Consider the following 20312-nt stretch of genomic DNA (forward strand, 5'->3'; position numbering starts at 1 on the left):
AAATAAATAAAATCTTTAAAAAATAATAGTGATTTGACTGTTAATTCTAACAGTAACAGGACAGGTTAACAGTATTTAATGAGCCCAATAACTATTAGGTAATTCTCTATATATTAGTTATATATTATTATGAGTTACAGGCTCAATAATAATTGTGTCTCTCGGGGCTGTTTCTCTAGGTTAAAAACGTTTCTGCAGGCACACAAGACATGCCTCCTCCCCCTTCTGACTATGTGGAGAGAGTGGACAGTCCCATGGCGTACTCTTCCAATGGTAAAGTGAATGACAAGCGGTTGTATCCAGAGTCTTCCTATAAATCAACACCGTAAGTAGCATCTTCCTTCTTCAGATAGAATGACTCTTAAAAAAAAAAAAAGAATATTTCCATATGTTGATAAATCTGTTTCTGTTTACCATTTACTTTAAAAAAATTTTTTTTAACATTTTCCAAAGGCTGGAACCTGATCTTTGGCATAGTTGGTGGAGACTTAGAAGATGAGGAGGGTGGGACTGTCAGCTGGTGGGATCTTCTTCCCCTTCTAAGCTGAAAGTGATTCTTTTCTCTTGCTGGTTTAATAGGAAAGGGGTACATTAGATTTTTTCTGCTCTAGAAAAGTTCTCTTTCCCATTGCCAGTTTTGAGGTTGAGGTGAGAGTGAAGGACATTACTGATACAAAGCAGAGCTGTGTGCGGTTTTGTTTCTTCTTGCCTGTAACTAGTAGATCTCATTAATGGAACCGAAAGATTGCTGGTTGATCCACCCCTAGCCACATACATTTTTGTGTAACTAGAAGCTTTGTTTGAATTCAGGAATTCTGAGATCTCACCTGCTGAGCTAGGTTCTTCACATTGCTGAAGGAAGTGAAACTGATAAAGCCTCTAAGTATAGATTTACAAGTAGTGTGAATAATCTCACAGTGAGTTTCTGGCCTGCAGTGGGTGCCATTATGGTTATTGAAATGGTGTCCCCATTGTGTTTTTTTTTTTTAAACATTTTATTTATTCATTCATGAGAAACAAAGAGAGAGAGAGAGAGAGAGGCAGAGACACAGGCAGAGGGAGAAGCAGGCTCCATGCAGGGAGCCCGACGTGGGACTCGATCCAGGTCCCCAGGATCAGGCCCTGGGCTGAAGGCAGCGCTAAGCCACTGAGCCACCTGGGCTCAAAAATTTCATTTTTAAGTAATACCTATACCCGCCATGGGGCTCCAAGTCATAACTGTGAGATCAAAAGTTGTATATTCCATCAACTGAGCCAGGCAGCCATCTCATATATAATTCTTGAACTCCAAATTCATTTGTAGACCAAAAGTAAAAAATAAATGTTCCCTATAACTGCTTTGATTGTTTCAAGGTAAAGGTGTATCTGCTGGAAAACTTTGTGTTGCTTCAAAGTTTTATCTCCCAACTCCTACCCTCCCTCCCCTTCCCTCCCATTTAGTGGTCCAGTTTATATAGAGATCCACCCTGAGTGCACAGTAGTTTGGGCACCTGGAACCCCTTAAGATGACACCAGCAGCTAACTTAATTATGGAATCAGTTTGAGACAATAGATTTTATTATTACCCTGGAATGGAATTTGGAAACAGATGACAATATATTTGGTTTTGATCTTCAGGCTTGACTTTGCTGTTGGTTTCTTTCTTTCATTGTTTTCTTTCTTTCTTTTTTTTTTATTTTTTGTAAGATTTTATTTATTTATTCATGAGAGACACAGAGAGAGGCAGAGACACAGGCAGAGGGAGAAGCAGCCTCCATGCAGGGAGCCCGACATGGGACTGGATCCTGGGTCTCCAGGATCACACCCTTGGCTGCAGGCGGCGCTAAACTGCTGAGCCACCCAGGCATCCCTTGCTGTTAGTTTCAGTTGTGAATGATTTGGAGGAATTGGATTGGATTTTGACAAAAATGCAGAGCCCTTGAGGCTGTTAGAGGCAAAGGTATACATAGTAGAAGCACAATCCTTGTAAAAGTTTAAAGGTATGATTTGCACAACTTCCGTGCATACATAATACATATTTATAATGCATCTTGTCATCAGCCGTGCCTCCAAACTAATTGTAAAGCCTGAGTGACATAGCATTCTACATGTTGTCTCTTTTCATGAAAACCTAGATATTTTCACAAATTCATTTGGAACAATTTAAAAATCTTATTCTTAAAAAAAAAATATAAATAAATAAATAAATAAATAAATAAATAAATAAATAAATAAATAAATAAATAAATCTTATTCTTGAATAAGCCAGTACATTTGTAACATAAAATTTAAAAGAGAGGGGATCCCTGGGTGGCTCAACGGTTTAGCGCCTGCCTTTGGCCGAGGGCACGATCCTGGAGCCCCGGGATTGAGTCCCATGTTGGGCCCCCCCGTATGGAGCCTGCTTCTCCCTCTTCCTGTGTCTCTGCCTCTCTCTCTGTATGTCTATCATGAATAAATAAATAAATCTTTATTTATTAAAAACAAATAAATAAATAAATATAAATCTTTATTAAAAATTTATTTATTAAAAATAAATAAATAGGGGATCCCTGGGTGGTGCAGTGGTTTGGCGCCTGCCTTTGGCCCAGGGCGCGATCCTGGAGACCCAGGATCGAATCCCACGTCGGGCTCCCGGTGCATGGAGCCTGCTTCTCCCTCTGCCTGTGTCTCTGCCTCTCTCTCTCTCTCTGTGTGACTATCATAAATAAATAAAGAAAAAAATATTAAAAATAAATAAAAATAAATCTTTATTAAAAATAAATAAATAAATAAAAATAAATCTTTATTTATTAAAAATTTATTTAAAAAAATAAAAATAAAAGAGGGCAGCCTGGGTGGCTCAGCGGTTTAGTGCTGCCTTTGGCCCAGGGCCTGATCCTGGAGACCCGGGATCGAGTCCCATGTCAGGCTCCTTGCATGGTGCCTGCTTCTCCCTCTGTTTGTGTCTCTATTTCTCTCTCTCCTCTCTGTGTATTCTCAGAAATAAATAAGTCTTTTGAAAATAAATAAATAAATAAATAAATAAATAAATAAATAAATAATAAAATTTAAAAGAGACAAAGGGATAGCTTTTGTCCCCAGCTACCAAGATTCCTATTCCTAGAGGCAGCTGGCTTACCACTGTTTTTTTTGTTTGTTTGTTTTCAAGTATGGGGGTTGAAATTACAACTCTGAGATCAAAACCTGAGCTGATATTAAGAGTCAGACACTTAACCGACTGAGCCACCCAGGCGCCCACCAATTCCTTTTATAACTTTCCAGGGTGCCTAAATGGCTCAGTCAGTTAAGCGTCTGCCTTCAGCTCAGATTGTGATCCCCCTGGGGGATCCCTCTTCCTCTCTGTCTCTCAGGAATAAATAAAGTCCTTAAAAAAAACTACCTTCCAGAAGTTATTTTTCAATACTTATGCTGGCCAAAATGTACATTCGTTATATCTTCCTTTAAGAAATACTAGCACATTAAATGCATTATTAGCACTATGTCTTTGAGATTGTGCATATTAGTATACAAAAAGTTTAAGGATCTGTTTTATAGCTGCATGATATTCCACCAAATGGATATAGTGTAACCTTTGGGTCTCTTACTGATGCATACTTTTGCCAATGGTTTGATATTACACATTGCTGTAGAGAATAAACTTGTGCATTTATCTCTTTATATATGTGTGAATATATCTGGAGGAAAAAAAAATTTTTAGATTTTATGTATTTATTCCTGAGAGACACACAGAGCCAGAGACACAGGCAGAGGGAGAAGCAGGCACCCTGCAGGGACACTGATGTGGGACTCGATCCCAGGACCCAGAGTCACACCCTGAGCCAAAGGCAAATGCTCAACCACTGAGCCACCCAAGTGCCCCTGGAGGACAAATATTTAAAACAGAAGTGCTAAGCTGAAGGAAGTTTCCTATTTCAATATGAAAGTGTACTAAAAAAAAAAATCATACTCAAATTGTAGCCCCCTAAGGGGTATACCAATTTGTATTCCCAGCCTACACCTCAGAATTTTCTTGAAGGTCTGGAAAATGCACATGTGATGCTTAGTTTCAAAATCCAGAAGGAGAGGAAAATGGTGCTAAGGGATGTGGATGAGACATTATCTCCTGATTTATGTGCGCGAATGATGGAAGGAATTTGGAGCCTCTCGGGAATAATAGAAATTGCCAGGCATTACCCAAGGCAGAGTATCGTGTGCTCTGGAAGATTCAGAGCACATCCACTTGGTTGGAGTAGGGCTACACCTTCAGTCATAGGCTGTGTCTCCCCAGGCTTTCATAAAGGTGCCCACGAGTGCCTCTCCATGCTGTCATAGTGGATAGAGCAGAAGTTAGAACAGGAATGTTGTGTCTCAGGTCCATGGTAAGGATGAGGTCCTCAACACGATGACTTCTTTCCCCGAAGCATAACACACATCCAGTAAAGAGTACTCGTCTTGGGCATACACCTTGATGGTTTTTCACGTGTGAACACTGAAGTTACCACTGCCACGCCAACAGAGAGATGTACAAGCACTCTGAACGGTCCTTGTGTGCCCTTCCTCACTGATATCCCCGTTCCCCTCCACCACAGTTTTGATGCCTTTAACTACCTGTTAGTTGTGTTTATTGTTGGGACTTCTTAGAAGTGGAATTATATGGTAATTACAGTTGCATCTGGCATCTTGCGCCTATCATCAACATGCCCTGTATCTTAGAATTTCAGTGCAATTAGAATTAATACTGGGTTAGGAGATGGCAAAATATAATTGAAAATGGTTTCTTTTCCACTTTTTCTAATTAAATTTAGGCAATATCCCCCTGGTAGGTACATTCTGTACTATTCTGTCCAAATCCAGGTGAATACATTGTTATAAGTTAAGGAAATTGGTCTTAATTTATAAGTATAAGCCATCCGGGTGGCTCAGTTGGTTATGCATCTACCTTGGCCTCAGGTCATGATCTCAGGGTCCTGGGATCGAGGCCCACCTTAGGCTCTCTGCTCAGCAGAGAGCCTGCTTCTCCCTCTCCCTCTGCATCTCCCTCTGCTTGTGTTCTCTTGCTCGCTCGCTCTCTCTCTCTGTCAAATAAATTAAATCTTAAAAAGTCATGGAAGTTGAATGTCAACATGCCACAGAGCCTTCAAGGCAGGCTGATACCTTGCCAATGAAACCTTGTATGGTGGCAGTAAATATGCAGCTAGCAGGATAATCTGTTAGGACTTTTATACAAGTCATAGGAATTCACTGGTTCCCATTAGGCCGAGGGATGGTCGAAGTTCAGGCATGGCATGAGCCAGGAACTCAGTAGGTGTCAGGGCTCCTGTTACTATGTGGGCTTTGTTGTTGGTACAGCCTCTATTAAAGGAAGACGGCAAAAAAAATAAAAATAAATAAAAAATAAATGAAGATGGTCGTCCACATTTTCCGGGCTACATTGAACTTCTGGCACAGGACATAGAAAATGGCATGTCCTTTCCCAAAGCTAACGTGTAAAATCTACTGAAAGATTCCTGATTGGCCCTTTTTGGATCATTGTTGTTCCCAAGTCTAGGGAGACAGTGTTCTTTGACTGACAGGGCTTAGATATTCCCCCCAGTAATGATGACAGTTTCAGAATACCATGTAGGGGTGCCTGGGTGGCTCAGTTAAGCATCTGACTTTGACTCAGGTCATGATCTCTGGGTCCTGGGATTGAGCCCTGCTCTGCAGGCTCAGTCGGTTGAGCACCCACTCTTGATTTTGGCTTTGGTTGTTGTCTCAGGGTCATGGGATCAAGCCCCATCTCCGGCTCCCCGCTTGGTGGGAAGTCTGTCTCCTTCTCCCTCTGTTGCTCTCTTGGTCTCTCTCTCTCAAATAAATAAATAATTTTTTAAAAAAAATTAAAAATAAAATAGTATGTACATAATGGACATTATTCTGATAGGACACTGATGTTGATCATGCCTTGTTTATCTTTCCTCACTGTTACTGGGTGTCATCAGAAAGCATTCCTGTGAATGTATTTTCAATTCAGTAATTATCTTGAACACCTGCCAGGTACACCGTAGTTGGCTAGGTGCCCTGGGAATGCCGAGTTCTTGTTCTCATGGAGGTGGCAATCTACCAGGGGCAGAAGACCGCACACAGTAGCTACACTGAGAGTCCGGGCAAGGTAGGAGCACCGATGGCATGTGCAGGTGTGTGTGTGTGAATAAAACAAGTGAATAAAAAAGAAAGACGTTGGGCAGCCCTGGTGGTGCAGCGGTTTGGTGCCGCCTGTAGCCTGGGGTGTGATCCTGGAGTCCCGGGATCGAGTCCCACATCGGGCTCCCTGCATGGAGCCTGCTTCTCCCTCTGCCTATGTCTCTGCCTCTCAGTCTCTCTCAGTCTCTCTCAGACACTCTCTCTCTCTCTCTCTCTCTCTCTCAATAATGAATGAATGAATCTTTAAAAAAAAAAAAAAAAGGGCTGTGAAAGGGTGAACTTTTGGACCTGGAGACTGAGGTGGATACCAGGGAAAACATGCAGCTGGTTGCCTCTTCAGGGTCGTGAGTATTATGACCTCATAGAATTTGTATCTAAGGGACGCCTGGGTGGCTCAGTGGTTGAGCATCGGCTTCTGGTTCAGGGCATGACCCCGGGGTCCTGGGATCGAGTCCCATATTGTTTTCCCTGCAGGGAGCCTGCTTCTCCCTCTGCCTATGTCTCTGCCTCTCTCTCTGTTATTCTCCCGTGAATAAATAAATAAAATTTAAAAAAAAATTTAAAAACCTGCACCTTACTGAAGTGTTAGTGCAGTCTTAAAAAAAGAAAAAGATTTTGTATATAAAAGTAGGTTCAGGGGATCCTTGGGTGGCTCAGCTGTTTCATGCCTGCCTTTGGCCCAGGGCGTGATCCTGGAGTCCCGGGATCGAGTCCCACGTCGGGCTCCCTGCATGGAGCCTGCTTCTCCCTCTGCCTGTGTCTCTGCCTCTCTCTCTCTCTATATATATATGTCTATCATAAATAAACAAAAATAAATCTTTAAAAAATATTAAGGGGATCCTTGGGTGGCGCAGCGGTTTAGCGCCTGCCTTTGGCCCAGGGCGCGATCCTGGAGACCCGGGATCGAATCCCACGTCGGGCTCCTGGTGCATGGAGCCTGCTTCTCCCTCTGCCTGTGTCTCTGCCTCTCTCTCTCTCTCACTGTGTACCTATCATAAATAAATAAAAAACAATTTAAAAAAATTAAAAGTAGGTTCAAAGATTATTGACAGTATACATAGCCCCGGAGGAAGCCTGCCTCTCCCTCTGCCTGTGTCTCTGCCGCTCTCTCTGTGTCTCTCATGACTAAATAAATAAAATCTTTAAAAACAAATTATGAGAGGAGGCCTGTCTTCATGTTTTAGGTTTTGGTTTTTTTGTATTTCTTTTGCTGGGTAGCTTCCTCCCTCTCTAGCCACTACTCCCTTAAATATACCTACTGCATTACCAACGTGAGAAGCGTAATACCTGGCAACTTTGGCAGAGTGTCTAGGAACTTGTTACTCATTGACTCGTGGAGAAAGTCACATTTTCCGTCCTTTAGATGTAGCATTAATACAGCGCGCAGGCCATGATAACCTGAATCCATTCAGGACGAAGACCTAAATCACAGGACCACCCCCACACCCCAACCACGCACATGCGTCCCAAAGCTTTAGGATTCTGTAAGAAATCAGGAAGTGTAATTTGAAATCTGAAGACTGTGACAATTTGAATCAAGCAGTTCTGGATCACCTAGAAAACAGAGCATATACCTCGTAGACAGAGCTCAAGATTATAGTTCCTGTAAGTCGAAAGCCATGAGACAACGTTTTCTAATCTTCACACGTTTTTTAATAGTTGATTTGAGTAGCAAGGCTGATGTTGGACAGTCTCGGGCATGTCCTTTGCCTTCCTTTCATTGCTCTTCTTTCTTTAGCTCTGCGACCAAGGAAAGTTAAGCTGTGCGTCACTGTTACTCAGAAGTACTTTACAGTTGCCATATTCCATGTTTGGCTTCATTTTCATGCTTGTGGCAGAAACATATGCAATGAAAAATCTGATGCAATATTAAGTAATTACACTAGGAAAATAAGTCTCATGGTAATCCTTCCATGCCATTCGGTCTACATGGCCATAAGATTAGCAAAAGCAGTCGTTTAAATGTTTAATATTTTAGTTTTCCAAGCTTGTATCTTGAAAATTGATGTAGAGGAGTCTAAAAATTAATACTTAAAATGCTTACCTCTGAGAACCAGCTTCTGAAGGTAGACGGGTACAGGTATTTGTCTTCACCACCCAGCATTCCAGGAAACTGGAAGAACCTGTAGAAAAGAATCCTGAGCATTCTGTTCCCCAACCACTTTTGGAGGGTTCAGTCCCTGGCTCAGGTCAGGTAAACACCTCCTTCAGATCAGCCTGGGCTTCCTAAAGTCCCATCTTGGATCCATCTTGCTTAGAAGGTTCTACAAATGGGCTCCCCATACCCTGGAACCTTCAAGCTAGTGGCGCGTCCTAGAGGACTCGAGTGGGTGCCAGCCTGAACACGGGGACGTGCTGTGTGTTGGGTCCCTGAAGTGGTGAGTGAGAGCACCAGGGCCTACACGTCTCCTCGTGCTTCCTGTGCTGCTCTCTGGGCTCGCTCTGCCCTCCCTGGCCAGGGGCTGCAGCATACCTCGTGGTCCCTGAAATCTGATTGCTGTTTCGCTAGGGTCCCCGAAGTGGTGCAGGAGCTGCCCGCCACCTCCCCTGCGGATGACTTCAGGCAGCCTCGCTACAGCAGCAGCGGGCACTTGGAGCCACCTTCGAAGAGGGCCCCCTCGAAAGGAAGAACGGGAAGGCCCAAGAGGCTGGAGCAGGACCACTATGAGACAGACTACACGACGGGCGGCGAGTCGTGTGACGAGCTGGAGGAGGACTGGATCAGGTAGTGGGGGGCCTTGTGCTGGAGCCGCCCTGGGCCAACGCTTGCCGGCTCAGCTGGGGTCGGGGGGTGCGGTGTCATTTTGACAACCAGGACTGGGGAGGATTTTTTTTTTAAGATTTTTAAAAACTTATTTATTTGTCAGAAAGAGAGAGCGAGAGAGAGAGAACCCAAGTAGGGAAAGCAGCAGGCAGAGGGAGAAGCAGACTCCCCATGAACCTGAAGGCCGATGCAGAGCTCGATCCCAGGACTCTGCGATCATGACCTGAGCCAAAGGCAGATGCTCAACCATCTGAGCCACCCCAGTGTCCTAGATATTTTTATTCATTTCCAGAGAGACAGACAGAAAGCACAAGCAAGGGGAGAGGGAGAGGGAGAAGCAGACTCCCCCCCTGAGCTGGGCGCCCCACATGGGGATCAATCCCAGGCCCTGAGCCAAAGGCAGATGCTTAATTGACTGAGCCGCTCAGGCGCCCCTGGAGATAATTTTTGGTTAGGTTTTTTTCCGTAGTACTCTTTTGAAATAAAGACTGACGTGGAGGGGATATGTTTGGCTGTGACTATGTCTTAAAGATACTTCGAGCGTCTTCCACAAAATGACCGATGAACTTCACCAGTGCTTTTACTCATACCAGTAGGCACCCAAGAAAGGTCTTCCAAATAAATAAGACACCAGTGTAGAGGAACTTCTGTTACTGATTATAAAATTCCCAGAGCAGTGCTATGGCTTTGTTTTGGCATTTACTTTTAAGTTAAGGTTTCACAATGAGACCAGAGATCCTTTTAAAAGTTTAATCCAGGGGCGCCGGGGTGGCCCAGTTGGTTAAGTGTCTGCCTTCAGCTCAGGTCCTGGGCTCAAGGCCTGTGTTGGGCCCTCTGCTGCTCCCCCTGCTTGTGCGTGCGCATGCTCTCTCTCTGTCAAGTACATAAATAAAATATTAAAAATAAATAAAATAAAATAAAATAAAATAAAATAAAATAAAATAAAATAAAATAAAATAAAATAAAATAAAATAAAATAAAATAAAATAAAATAAAATAAAATAAAAAAATAAAAAGTTTAATCCGGGAGACTTTGGCAAATAATTTTCTAAACAATTAACAATTTCGAGTTCTGGCCAAGGTTGTGGTCGAGTTATAATTCATCATCACCAAACTATACTCCTGTGTGATGTGTAGCCAGCCCTTTTATGCCCAAGTATTCTGAGAAATGGAATACCAATCAGAAACATTTGCAGTGTGAATGGTGGTTAATCAAAACATTGCTTCTCAGGGTGTTTGGAGGGATGAGTGGCGTAGTATAGTTTGAAATCTCCTCATTGGTGGTTCTCATACCTCACTTTCCCCTCTTCCCACAGGAATTCTCAGCCACGGACACCTGAGTAGCTCAGTTGGTTAAGCTTCTGACTGTTGGTTTCAACTCAGGTCACGAGATCGAGCTTCACACGGGGCTCCCTGTTCAATGGGGAGCCTGTTTGAGATTCTTTCCCTCTGCCCCTCTGACACACACTTAAGATAAATAACTAAATTTGCAAAAAAAAAAAAAAAAAAGTTCTTGGCCACGTTCAGCCATCTAGCTATAAAATATTTTCTTGTATCATGGAAGAAAAAAAAAAAACCTTTAAAAAACCTGATTCATATTTCTCTTTTGAGCAAATCATTTCATTTCTCTCCCTTTGTAAAATGAAGATATTAGGCCAATTTAGATGTAAAAGTTGAAATTCCATCTTGCTATAAAGTTCATTAGTCCTATGAAACAATTCAGAGTATTTTTTTCAGTGGATTATTAGGTAATAGCCTCACCGTGATCTGTAAAGAATAGCTAGTATGTTGAGAGATACAAATTATACAGAATTTGAGGGCTTTTTTCTTTTCTTTTTTTTTTTTTTTTGATGGTAATGTTTGCTTTATTTTTTTATAATAAATTTATTTTTTATTGGTGTTCAGTTTATCAACATAGAGAATAACACCCAGTGCTCATCCCGTCAAGTGCCCCCCTCAGTGCCCGTCACCCATTTACCCCCACCCCCCGCCCTCCTCCCCTTCCACCACCCCTAGTTCGTTTCCCAGAGTTAGGAGTCTTTATGTTCTGTCTCCCTTTCTGATATTTCCCACACATTTCTTCTCCCTTCCCGTATATTCCCTTTCACTATTATTTATATTCCCCAAATGAATGAGAACATATAATGTTTGTCCTTCTCTGAATTGACTTACTTCACTCAGCATAATACCCTCCAGTTCCATCCACGTTGAAGCAAATGGTGGGTATTTGTTGTTTCTAATGGCTGAGTAAAAGGGCTTTTTTCAATTTAATGTATTGCCATATTATTTGTACAATGAGCATATATTTTTGTACACGTACATTTTTATTTTTTTATGTACATTTACATTTTAAAGTCTACTTTTATTTTATTTTTTTAAAGATTTTATTTATTTATTCATGAGAGATACAGAGAGAGAGAGGCAGAGACACAGGCAGAGAGAGAGAGGCAGGTCCACACACGGAGCCTGACATGGGTCTCGATCCCGGGTCTCCAGGATCACACCCTGGGCCGAAGGCAGGCACCAAACCGCTGAGCCACCCAGGTGTCCCTAAAGTCTACTTTTATAATCAAAGGACTTAAACTATTTCTGCTCAGGAAACAAGATCAATTTTTTAAAAGTCTAAAAACTGTACTTGGTAGTGGAAGACAACCAGCTGTCAGTAGCTGTTCTCCCCTGCAATGATGAAAATGTACTTTGTGTTCCAGAATTCCAGTTTTAAGACTTGAAATATAAATATTCTATTATCATGTGGTGTTGTATATTCAGAATGAGTTCCTATGACTTGGACCTTAAATTTCATAAATGATTTTCAGTTTTCTTTGTTTTTGAAGAACTTATTTATTTATTTATTAGAGACAGCACAAGCAGGGGGAGCAGCAGAGGGAGAGGGGGAAGCAGGCTCCCCACTCAGAGCAGGAGCCTTATTCAGATCTCAATCCAGGACCCTGAGATCATGACCTGAGCTGAAGGCAGACACTTAACTGAGCCACTTGAGGTGCCCCTTCCTGTTTTATTTCTAAAAATTATTTAAGCATAGTATTTATTTTTAAAGATTAATTTATTTTATTTTATTTATTATTATTTTTAATTTCTTTTTTTTTAAGATTTATTTATTTATTCATTCAGAGAGAGCAAAGAGAGAGGCAGAGACACAGGCAGAGGGAGAAGCAGGCTCCATGCAGGGAAGCCCGATGCAGGACTCGATCCTGGGTCTCCAGGATCACACCCCGGGCTGCAGGCGGCGCTAAACCGCTGCACCACCGGGGCTGCCCTTATTTTTTTTTTTTTAAGATTAATTTATTTTAGAGTGTGTATATATGGATTGGGGGTGGGGCAGAGTGAGATAATCTCAAGCAGACTCCCCGTTGATTGTGGAGCTGTGACAGGGCTCCATCACAGGACCCTGAGATCATGAGAACCTGATCCAAAAATCAACTGGTGGCTTCTTAACTGACTGGGCTGCTCAGGTGCCCTCCCTCCTCCCCCAAGCATAGTATTTTTAAAACCATAAGCAGTGCTGTATAAAGTATAATCCTTTTTTTTTTTTTTTTTTTGAGAGAGAGAGACCGACCGTATGAACAAGGGGGAGGAGCAGAAAGAATGAGAGAGGATCTTAAGCAGACTCTGCTAAGCATGGTTCCAGAAGGGGTTTGATCTCACAACCCTGAGATCATGACTGGAGCCAAAATTAAGAGTTGGATGCTCTGGCAGCCCCGGTGGCACAGCGGTTTAGCGCCAGCCTGCAGCCCGGGGTGTGGTCCTGGAGACCCGGGATCGAGTCCCACGTCGGGCTCCCTGCATGGAGCCTGCTTCTCTCTCTGCCTGTGTCTCTGCCTCTCTTTCGCTCTCTCTGAATAAATAAATAAATAAATCTTTACAAAAAAATAAAATAAAAATGTGTTTTCTTTAAAAAAAAAAAAAAGAGGAGTTAGATGCTCAACTGACTGAGCCACCCAGATCCCCCTAAAGTATAATCATTTTTTTTTTTTAATGATTTTACTTTTCTATTCATGAGAGACACAGAGGGAGAGGCAGAGACACAGGCAGAGGGAGAAGCAGGCTCTCTGCTGAGCGGGGAGCCTGATGTGGGACTCGATCCCAGGACCCTGGGATCACGACCTGAGCCAAGGGCAGACACTTAACCCCTGAGCCACTCAGGCATCCCAAATATAATCATTCTTAAGAGAAAACTTATTTTCATCCCACCTTCCCTCTCCCTGTATGCAACAGAAACAGGAGAATGTCATTTTCTACATCCCAAGAGCTCATTTTCTTTGATGATTAAACACTGGATTTTATGTCTGCCAGAGTCCTAAGTAGTCATTTTCTAACTCAATTTTTAGGGAATATCCACCTATCACTTCAGATCAACAAAGACAACTCTACAAGAGAAATTTTGACACTGGCCTGCAGGAATACAAGAGCTTACAAGCAGAACTTGATGAGATCAATAAAGAACTCTCTCGCCTGGATAAAGAATTGGATGACTATAGAGAAGAAAGTGAAGAGTACATGGTAAATTCAAACCTGAAAATTATATATTACATATGATATGATTTAATCTATGAAGATATCATGTCCTTTCTATTGTTGATTTAAATTTTGCTGGTCACTCTCAAATTGGTTTCATTGAATAATAACTGAAATCCAATCTTGGATGTGAAAGTCTTTCCAAATTGAAGAGTGCACTGATGTAGTTAACAAGTACAAAACAACAGGCTATGTACATATATCCCTTCCTACTTACAAAAACAAAAGAGCTATATTACTTTTTCTATTTTTAAACACAGGTCATTGTTTCTGTAAGATATTACACATTATAGGATTGTGTACAGAAAAATAAACTACCTTAAATATTGTCACTTGGTTGTCACCAAATATGAGTTGTTAAAATATCCCCTTCATGCAAAAATGCACCTAGACATGCACCATCTTTGATGAAAAATTATCTTATGTTTTACTTGCATCCTTATTGTTTTCTTACTCAACGGTAGTTTATGGTGGTGGTTGTTTTTTTTCCCCCACTTGGCTGAAGTAATGTTTGTCCGTGAAAGTTACTCTTTTTAATCCCTTTCTATACTATACTCTTCAGGAAAAAAGTCACTTAAGGAATGGGGAATTATGCTTCAGCTCTTTAAAGGCAGTGTACTCACATACATTATTTAGAATTCTTGTGCATGAGAAATTGGTCCGTTCCTCCTGTTTATCTTAATCATTCATATATGTCACTATTGACTCAGTAGACGTCTATTTTATACTTTGGGTTATAATCTGCTACTTTATTTTGTTGGTCAAATTATTTTATATATACGTACTATATTAGCATGTATATAATATGGCAAATATGTATGTGATTAATATATACATGATAAATATGTATGTATTTTAGTGGGTGTGTATGTTAGTATATATAAGTTAATGTATATAGTAAGTTAGTTACTAGGAAGCTCAGACCAGTTTCATAATCTTAATGGGGTATAACCAGATGAGCGCTGTGCCTTACAGAAGGTCTCTCTGGTGTCGGCATGGCACCTGCAGCAGCCTGGGGAGAGATGAGAGGCAGCAAAACAAATAGCTACGGCACGGGAGGTATAAGTCATACATTTCTCTTTGCTGGCTTCCTTCAGCCCCTCTTGCTACCTATACTAGTTTTAAGAGCCTAAAGACTTAGTTATTTTAATTTCCTCTATTTGCAGCATTGTTGGCAGTTTTAGCCCCAAAATATAACCTCAGGCATGTTACTTTTGAAAGAGAAAATGCCCCTGCTAAACGTGTTCTATTGTGTTTCTCATTAATAGGCTGCTGCTGATGAGTACAATAGACTGAAGCAAGTTAAGGGAGTAAGTATCACATATCTGTAAGATTCCCTTCAGGAAGAATTTTTCTGTTATGTGTTTTTTTATTTAACCTTTGGAATGACTATGAGTACGGGTACCTTGTCACACAAACACTGGCTATGACAAAAGGCCCTAAAACTGCATGGTGAAAATGGTAGCAGAAATTAGAACCTTAATTTCTGTTGTTTGCAGCTACTTTAAACTTTTTTTTTTAATTTATCTTATTTTATTTATTTATGATAAGCACACAGTGAGAGAGAGAGAGAGGCAGAGACACAGGCAGAGGGAGAAACAGGCTCCATGCACCGGGAGCCCAATGTGGGATTCGATCCCGGGTCTCCAGGATCGCGCCCTGGGTCAAAGGCAGGCGCCAAACCGCTGCGCCACCCAGGGATCCCCTTTTTTTTTTTAAATTATACATACAGAAACTTGCACGAGGCTACAACTTGGCAGATTTTCACCAAACGACCATATACCTAGCACTCAGATGAAGAAATGTATTTCTTAGAGTACCTGGAAACCCTCTCTTGTTGCCTCCTCCCAGTTTTTCCTCTCCCCACAGATAACCCCCATCCCAACTTCTAACATCATAGATGAGGTTTGCCTATTTTGAACTTTATGTAAATGGAATCATATAGTAGGGATTTTTTTAAAGGTTTTATTTATTTATTTATTCATGAGAGACACAGAGAGACAGAGACACAGGCAGAGGGAGAAGTAGGCTCCCTGTGGGGACCTGATGTGGGACTCGATCCCAGGACCCCGAGATCACACCCTGAGCCAAACGCAGCCTCTCAACCACTGAGCCACCAGCTGCCCCTAGTATGGGTTTTTCATGTGTCATTTCTTTCCTTTTTTTTTTTTTTTTAACGATTTTATTTATTTATTTGAAAGAGGGAGTGTGCAAAAAAAGCAGGGGAAAAGGCAGAGGCAGTGGGAGAGGGACAAGCAGGCTCCATGCTAAGTGTGGAGCTCAACAAAGGGCTCGATCCCAGGACCTTGCTGGGATCTATCTATCTCATGACTTGAGCTGAAACCAAAAGTCGGATGCTTAACCGACTCAACCATCCGGGTGCCCCATATGTGATGTCTTTTGCTCCTTCTGAATATCCATTCATATTTTTTTGTGTGGCTATGGTTCATTTATTTTTGCTTTGTGAATAAAAGGTAACTTATTTATCCATTCTTTTGTTTGTCAGTGTTTGGTTTGTCCTCAAGTTAGGGCTTTTACAACTAATGCGGCTTTAAGTGTCTGTGTACGTGTGCACATGTTTGTTAGGTGTATACTTGGGAGTGAAATTTCAGGGTCATTGGGAAGTATCTGTCTAACCTTTGGTAAGTAGTGTCATAGTGTCAGACAGCTCTCCTGCTTTGCCACTTTATATTTCCAGTGAGCTGTGTAGTTTCCTTTTGCTCCATATCCTTGTTAATACTTGCCATTCATTATCAGTCATTCTTGGTTTATAACTTTTTTTCTTTAAAGATTGTATTTATTTGAGTGAGAGATTGAGAGAGAAAGAGCACAAGATAGGGGAGGGTCAAAGGGAGAAGCAGACACCTCACTGAGCAGAGACCATGATGCAGGACTCAATCCCAGGACCCTGGCATCAGGACCTGAGCCAAAGGCAGACACTCAACTGATTGAACCACAGGTGCCCCTAAAACTTTGTTTTTAAAAGATTTTTATATAAAAATTTTTAAAAATCACAAAACACCATAATTTTCAATGCAAGAGTTTAAAAGTATATACAGTGGGGGGCAGCCCCACTGCTAAACCGGGTGGCTCAAGTGGTTTAGTGCCACTTTCAGCCCAGGGCCTGATCCTGGGGACCTGGGATCGAGTCCCACGTCAGGCTCCCTGCATGGAGCCTGCTTCTCCCTCTGCCTGTGTCTCCTGCCTCTCTCTCTCTCTCTCTCTGTCTCTCATGAATAAAAAAAAATATATATATATTTAAAAAGAATATACAGTGGGGCACCTGCCTGGCTTAGTTGGTAAAACATGAGAGTCTTGGTCTCAGAGTTTTGAGTTCAAGCCTCACGGTGATTGTAGAGAGTACTTAAAAAATAAAAAACAAAAAGGAAAGAAAAAAGTGTCTTGTTCCCCATTTACCCATTTATTGTTTCCCAAGTCAACCAATATCACCAGTTTTTGTTTTACTAATTTTATTAAAGATTTTATTTTTAAGTAATCTCTACAATCAGTGTGGAGCTTGAACCCCCAACCTCAAGACCAAGATTCACATGCTCTACCAACTGAACGGGCCAAGCACCCGTGTTTTACTGATTTTTTTTTTAGATGATGTGTTAGCAAAAAGGTCAGTAAGTTTTTTGGGTCACTTTAGAAATCACTAGAAATAAGTGTATGCTTTGTAAAACTCAGGTTAGAAGATATGATTCAGGGTTGCCTGGGTGGCTCAGTTGGTTAAGCATCTGACTCTTAGCTCAGGTCTTAATCTCAGGGTCATGAGTTCAAGCCCCATGTTGGGCTCCATGCTCCATGTAGAACCTACTTCTAAAAAAGAAGAAGATAATGATTCAACTCCGTTGAAAAAAGAATCAACTGCCTATATGCCCAGAGAAACTGCCATATTTGTTTTTATTTTGTTAAATTTACCTTATTTATTTCTTCCTTTTTTTTTTTTTTTAGTCTCCAGATTACAAAAATAAGAGGAATTATTGCAAGCAGTTGAAGAGCAAATTGTCCCACATCAAGAAGATGGTTGGAGACTATGATAGACAGAAAACATAGAAGGCAGATGCCACACAGTTTGAGAGATTGTGAAGTATTTGACATATCTGCAACGTTGTCAGAAGGCAGAATGACTTTGGATTTCGAACCCAGGAGGCCAGATCTTTGTGATCATTACAAAGTTTTGGTAGCTTTAATATCATCAGTATTGAAGCATTTTACACATAGCTTTTGATAATCAACTGGGCTGAACACTCCCGATTAAGGATTCTGTGCTTTAGACTTTGGCTGTTGTGCTAAAGGACTGAGTATAGGTGGAGGTTTTTCAGACCTTGGAAGAAGGTCCCACGGTGAACTTGTGCTGTGAACTTGCACACTTGGGGCAGTCTTTCCTTAATACCTAAGTGCACTCATTAGTTCGCGTAGGTGATCTCTCCATTCCTCCCAGAACTCTGCCTTCAGAACTATTATTTATCACCATTCCTTTTTTAGGTAAGGGAACCAGGTCCCTTCAGGGAAGTCTCGGAAGTGAAACTGCCTGTTTCCTGGCCTGCAATTTTGGTTATTAAGTCTGTTTTGTGACTTGAGTCCACAAATAAAGTCCCAGGCCTTCCATATGTTACTTACTATGGCTACTGCCTTCTACCAACCTCCCCGCTGATTGTTTTTTTTTCTCCTGTGTGTAAATGGTGTTAAAAGAACTTTTTATTGTTTTATGTTATCCAGATAATAAAGATCACATAAAAACAACAAATTGTGAAATTTAAAGATTGTAAATATGTGCTCACCTATTAAGAATCAAAATTTAAACCTCCTGGTTAGAATTCTGTTGTGTATTTTAAAGTACTTTGTAATCTTTTATGGTTTACATGCATTTTTGTTTGTTTTGTTTTTAACCAACTAGACTTTTTCATTATATCAGAGTATTTGATGACATCGCTAATTCAGTTGTGACTTGAATTGTATCTTACAACAATGTTCAAGGTCTGTACATACTTTATAAGGTATTAAACCTGGTGTTTTCTTTCTTTCATACACCTGTTTGACATCAGTAGTGCTATTAATATTAAGTTTTGGAAAAGTACACTCAGTTTTATCTGTTATTGTTTTCAACTATTTTGGGTGCTGTTGCTAAATCTCCCAGTCTTTTGGTTATCAGAAGGCTGATTTGTCTGGAAATAGAGTGCAATAACCTAAAATGTCAAATTATTTCAGATGGTGCCCTTGGTTTACCACTTTTTTTTTTAGTTTAAATTTTTATTAGTAAAGTAAAATGAGCTGATAGTGGTGGGCAGATAGCTAGTCCAGTTGATTGTGATTATCACCCCAGTTTAGAACTGTTTTTGTGAAAAATTTTGAAGAATAATCTTTAAATAATTTTTAGCATACAATTCAAACATTTAAGTATATATATATGTCTGAATCATTTTCCAAAGGTAAACCTTAAGATGTTTTCTATTATAACATTGATTCATTTCTTCAAATTGAAGAAATTCTTAATTGTCCATGTGCTGTACATATTACAAAAGGGAATCATTTGCAGTTTTCATACTTTTGGATTCACACCAAATGGTAAAGACTCTCGAGCAACCTAACTCCTTTTTTATGTACGCTAACATCTAAATTTCTCTGTTCTTGGAAGTCAGCGTACTTGGATTATGAAAGCGGCAAGCTTGCCAGTGTTCTGACAAAACTATTCAGCTGAATGAAGAAAATCAAATAGCATGAATTTCCATTGTAAAATTGTGTCATAAAATTGAACTTTGTTTTTTTTTTTTTTTATAAAATTGAACTTTGAATATAAAGCAAAATCATTTCTCAACTGTGGTACTTAAAGACCACTTGGGATTAATCAGCTGGATGTAATTTTGGCGAACCACTCACAGATTTCTGATTTGGAAAATAAAAGGTTAAGGTTAGGTGTCAGAGGTCTCTTTCATCTCTGACCTGAGATTCTTTAAAAAAAAAAAAAAAAAAAGATTTTATTTATTTTTTCATGAGAGACACAGAGAGGAGAGAGAGAGAGGCAGAGGCACAGCCAGAGGGAGAAGCCTGCTCCATGCGGGGAGCCTGATGTGGGACTGGATCCCGGGACTCCAGGATCACACCCTGGGCCAAAGGCAGGTGCTAAACCTCTGAGCCACCCAGGGATCCCTGTGACCTGAGATTCTTATGTCCGCATTCAGCTTCCTACTATGAAGGATTGTTCCAGAAATTCCATTTTGAAAGCATGTGGTCCCGCTTATAAAGGTTAACTGCAGAGTATGGTTCTTTTACATAGGTGATTCTGCATTAAAAGTAGGTAAGATCAGGGGCAGCTGGTGGAGCAGCAGTTTAGCGCTGCCTGCAGCCCAGGGCATAATCCTGGAGACCCTGGATCGAGTCCCATGTCAGGCTCTCTGCATGGAGCCTGCTTCTCCCTCTACCTGTGTCTCTGCCTCTCTCTCTCTCTGCATCTCTATGAATAAATAAATAAAATATTTAAAATAAAAAAGTAGGTAAGATCAATATTTTAATTTCTATTTTAAGAAACTTAAATATAGGAAACTATAAACATATGTCCACCCTTCAGAACAGGTGTTAGTTTTATCATATATGCCTTGTATTTTTGGAAATAGATTTAAGCCTATTAGCATTTATAGTAAAAGTTACATTGTATACACACACACTTATATGAAATTATTTAATCCTTATCACATTCTGTTGACATGTAATCATTTCTCATGTTCATTTAACAGGAAAACTGAGGATGTGCTAGATGAACTGGTCTGTCACACAGTAGCAAATGATTAAAGTAGGATTGGGATCTTGGTCTGTTGGAATATTTAGATTCTGTACTCCCACTCTAGGTTGACTATCAATAAATTCATGGGTTGAG

General features: G+C 40.7%; 1 protein-coding gene across 1 annotated transcript in view; it reads left to right on the forward strand.

The window, feature by feature from the left end:
- The window catches only part of OCLN (occludin), a 45372-nt gene extending 27553 nt beyond the window's left edge, over positions 1-17819 (forward strand). Inside the window, 5 exon segments of the mRNA NM_001003195.1 lie at positions 180-325; positions 8651-8866; positions 13252-13423; positions 14707-14748; positions 17393-17819. Of these exon segments, the coding sequence (NP_001003195.1) occupies positions 180-325; positions 8651-8866; positions 13252-13423; positions 14707-14748; positions 17393-17494 (678 nt within the window). The 3' untranslated portion in view covers positions 17495-17819.
- Positions 17820-20312: the final 2493 nt, after the last annotated feature.

Source organism: Canis lupus, chromosome 2 (assembly GCF_011100685.1).
Source record: "Canis lupus familiaris isolate Mischka breed German Shepherd chromosome 2, alternate assembly UU_Cfam_GSD_1.0, whole genome shotgun sequence".
Classification (NCBI taxonomy): domain Eukaryota; kingdom Metazoa; phylum Chordata; class Mammalia; order Carnivora; family Canidae; genus Canis; species Canis lupus.